General features: G+C 31.3%; 1 protein-coding gene across 3 annotated transcripts in view; it reads left to right on the top strand.

Moving 5' to 3' along the window:
• Positions 1 to 1,202, top strand: part of LOC111085703 (hemicentin-1-like) — a 77,602-nt gene extending 76,400 nt beyond the window's left edge. For all 3 annotated transcript variants that reach the window (XM_022385551.1, XM_022385550.1, XM_022385552.1), the window contains exon 11: positions 290 to 1,202. In XM_022385551.1, coding sequence (XP_022241259.1) covers positions 290 to 478 — 189 coding nt within the window. In that variant the 3' untranslated portion in view covers positions 479 to 1,202. The remainder of the gene's footprint in view (positions 1 to 289) is intronic.
• The last annotated feature ends 3,316 nt before the right edge of the window (positions 1,203 to 4,518 follow it).

Here is a 4,518-nt window from a genome sequence, read left to right as displayed (position 1 = left end):
TGTGTATTTAAATTCTATATAAATATAGGCCTCTTACAATGATGGAGTTTATACTGTGTATTTAAATTCTATATAAATATAGATTAACTGTGAAAACTAAAAATCGTACATAAAGTTCATTTGTTTCAATAAGCATATCATCGTTGTTATAGGGCACTGTTGTTTTTAACATAATGAATTTATTATTAGCATATCGGTAAGTGTGTTGTATTTTAGAAATTATGATATTACTTCGAAAAATTGAAGTCTTGTGATTATCATTACCTATCTATATCTTTTGTTTTTCAAGATAAACTCATCAGTTCCACTTCTTCATGACGATAAGCCAATCCCGTCAGATTTAGTAATGGATGTTGTTCGAGATTATACGGACAATAAACAGGATAAAGAGAACGCGCAAAACGGACATAATGAAACGAAAACATCTGAAATGTGCCCTGGCTCTGGTAACTCGAAAAAAATAAACGTGTGTATTTAATATAGTCAGCTAAAGGGTACTTTTTTGTGCCTTGTGCTCGTACTGTGATTGTAGTAATTATTGTTCTGAAGATGGCAGCATACTGAAAGACAGGGTCCATGTTTGAACGGATATACTCACATATAGGATATTGAAGTGTGGGACTCAAGAATATTATTTTAGTGTGCCACAGTATTTTAAAATCACATTCTGCTGAACAAATGTAACAGTTTATTCATTTTGGAAAAAGTCTTCAGCGTTATTTGTTGCTGTGTCCAATATGTTACCTTTTTTATTCCTCTGGTGTATTTTATGATAATGTCATAACCAGAAGTACTTACATATTATCCAAAGAATACGGACATGTTGATTTGGTATAACACTGTTTTTTTTCGTTAAATTGATAAGCAGAGTGGACTAAAACGGTGTTATTGAACGAAACGGGGAAGAAATGAAGCCTGAAACAGGAATTAATGTTCAGCTAAAAACAACTTATCGCTGTACTGTTGAGACAACTAACGGAGAGAACCAAGCCAAACGTTCTGAAATATAGATAAACATCCAGTTTAACTCACAATAAAAATGTTGTTGAGAAATTTATCTTGGTTTGGTATTGAAATATTTGTATTCATTCTTCCCTAAAAGTACATGTGATAATTCGTAGGTAAGCCTCTGTTATTATTAGTAGTAGCAGTTGAAGGTACTGTTTTTCACATATTTAGATACTTGTGCATCAAATAATTATACAGGCTTGATATCAAAGTGTTATGCGTAATAATAATAAAAAAGGTATAATCTTTGTAAACTATGAATATTATTTGGATGGAATGTCAATTATTAAGATATACATTTTTTTGATACATACACATGATGGTAATCCAGTTAATATCTGAATCATTAACAAAATCTCCAAGTGTGTGAATATGTTATAACAAAAGTTAAAAAAAGACAACAGAAAAACATGTAAATTGTATAGCATGCTAAGAAACGAATGTTTTAATAATAATTTGCACTAAATAATATTACTGTAAATAGATATAAAGTGCTAAGATATTTGAGCATTATTATTTAAAGAGTGAAATCCATCTTTTTTTGGTGGATATACATGAGTTTTTCACTAGTTTCGTTTTTTGACAGATAAAAGTTTATTTCTCTCAGCTTCTATAATTGTCTAAAATTCATAATTATTTAGTGGACTGGTATTATAATAAGTATCTCGCATACGATACAGCCTAATATGCTTAAAGCAAACAACTCAAAATCAAGTATGTTTGTGGTACAAAAAATTGCATTATTTTACTTTAAGTACTTTTGTGCTAAGAATCGTAAGTTTATAAATATAAAAGCATTCGCTTATTGGTTATAAGGTTTTAAAACATAACTATAAATGATATTTTAGAGACATAAGTCCTCAAAAATATCTTTCAGTTTAGATACACGTGGTCATAAAGGTATGTTTATTTGTTTTGTTGAATTTCGTGCAAATCCACCCGAGAATTATCTGCGTCCCCTTCCCGAATTTTAAAACGATAAACTAGAAGAAAGAAGCTAGTCAATACAACCCACCGCCAACTCTTGGGATATTCTTCACCAACGAATAGTGAGATCGACCATCACATTATAACGTCAACCCAGCGGAAAGGGCGAGTATTTTATTCTAGAATAAATATGCAGTAAGTCTCAAGGCTGCTATGTTATCATCTAAGGGTAAAAACATATCTCTTATCAAAGAACTTTTAGTGAAGGTTGATTGCATTGAAAATACAAATTAGCTGATTAAATCGCAAAACTTAAAATTATTTCGGTAATAAAATGGGTTAAAATGAAGAAGCCAGTTTACCTTTTACTCGTAGCCTGATTGAACAGCAGCTAACCGAGTTAATACAGCATTGACCGGAACCGATTTTTATACTTTCATGATGGTTATTCACAAAATATTAACAATTTATATGATTGACATTAACGTTACAAATCGTAATTTTCAATTCGATGCAAGTTTCATCTCATTTCAGATTAATTAAGCTTTTTTCAACTGACATTGGAATCGTGTTTTAAATTTTATTTGGATAGTTAATCTTTTTAACTTTGACTGGATAATAAAACGTCATAAAAGAAAAAGAAACTTCATCTGCACTTCTTATCAGTAGGTAAACGTTCAGGATTATATTCTGTAGCATGTATTGATAATTTATTAGAAAATTCATATAATGAGGCTTGCTAGCAGACAAATACAAGTGAGGTCTGCGTCTCAGCCAATGGTGGTGGTAAATCTAGACAGAAACTGATGGCACCTTAACTGCTGATAGGTACAATAATCTCTTATTCATAATGCCATTCATTGCTTTGGGAACAACATCTGCTGAGCAGGGATTCATCTTCCAGAAAGACGGTGATCCAAAGAATGCAGAAAGTGGGACGAAATTATATTAAAAAAACGAAAAAGAAACCTGTGGTACAATCACAACCATCAGTTTATGCATCTTTACATAGTTCCGATTTGAATATTATGGAGGTTGTATAGGTTCTTATGGAAATTGAGAAGGCCAAACAGCATTTAATTAGACAGGTTGGTCAATATTTGATCCATTCATTTAGGCTGGCGCGCACGTGTGTGTGTGTGTGTACATATGGGATCTAACCTTTTTTTTTCTGTTTGATCGTACACTTTTGGGGTAATGTTGTCTATACGTCTGTTTCCTTCAAAATGTCAGAGGTACGTACGGCAGCATGTGGATCTACTAAATAGCACTGACTCTGAGTTGATGCAGGGAAGAGAAAAACAACAAAAACATTTAAATGACACGTATATATATATATATATATAGCAGCCGCAGGGTTAAGTAATTAGTGTATTTTACAACTTCTTTGCTTTTTTAATAAAATGTGTTGTGCTAATAACAAATTTACCATTTAGTTGTAATTGCACATTACTTCAGTTTCATATAAGGAATCATTGGTGCACAGACTTGCAAACACAGGTAGAATTAATATGATCCTCTACAATAAATACGCCAAATTTGAAAAAAATATATAGCTTAAAGATATACGAGTTTAAATAAACCTTTACTTTTTGTAAGTAATGTAGTTCATATATTTATCAAAACACACAAACTTCGTCAAGGAGTAACTCCTATAACCACGAAGAGTAACAAAAACTCGTGATGCACTAATACATATTTATGCACTTTGGAACTCATAAAATATCGTGTTCAAACCAGCCTAATGTAGATACTAAGATTCATAGAAACATGAGGTATAAAGTTTGATTTTATAAATATCACAGAAATCATAAAACAAAAGAGTCACAGCAAACTCCTAGTCAAAGAAAAATTAATGAATTTCAGCATCCGTAAAAACACGTTATCAAATAATAGTCTTTAACTCAATAAACCAAACATTTAGTTGGGAACTATATTTTGTTAAAGCATGGCAATAGCAATTTGTCTGATATTTTTAGATGGCCAAACTATAGCTAATATATATATTGGGAATGTAAGCATTATAATTCACGCTGTGGTCGTTTATCGTTTTCTTTTAATACACGGGATATTTTGCTAGTCAATAATAAGTTCAAGCCCATTTCTATCCTCTATTAGATCAAATACATAAAATAATGTTTTGGGATACTTTACGTGTGAACCGAGCTTTCTCAGACTAATGGTATAATATAACTTATCGTTAGTGCATATAATTATGTATTGAAATAAACTAGTCAATAGACTCGTTCTTGCGAAAGTTTGATAGGTAAACCAAGTTTCTGTGCAAAAGAAAGTTTCTTTTAAAATTCGATATAACCTTTGAAAATTAAGTAAAAAATACTATTCGTAAACAGATCTATCGTGAAGTATTTGTCGCTCCTCAATATTTTTACTTATCTCGGTCTACAGTAATAATCCCTCCCTGTATGAAATCCATTATAGCTACCCCTTCATTGGCTTATAAGTTCAAAAGAGGGCCTCCAAGCTAGTAAGAAATCGAAGACAAACACGTCTAGAGTATTTTCCTTGTATATATATGTATATTTGTATTTATAAAACCTGTTTTCAGAATGATCAATTGAA

The sequence above is a fragment of the Limulus polyphemus genome, unplaced genomic scaffold (genome assembly GCF_000517525.1).
Source record: "Limulus polyphemus unplaced genomic scaffold, Limulus_polyphemus-2.1.2 Scaffold563, whole genome shotgun sequence".
Lineage (NCBI taxonomy): Eukaryota > Metazoa > Arthropoda > Merostomata > Xiphosura > Limulidae > Limulus > Limulus polyphemus.
The sequence above is the reverse complement of the archived record's forward strand: the minus strand, read 5'-3'. Positions and strand labels throughout refer to the sequence as shown.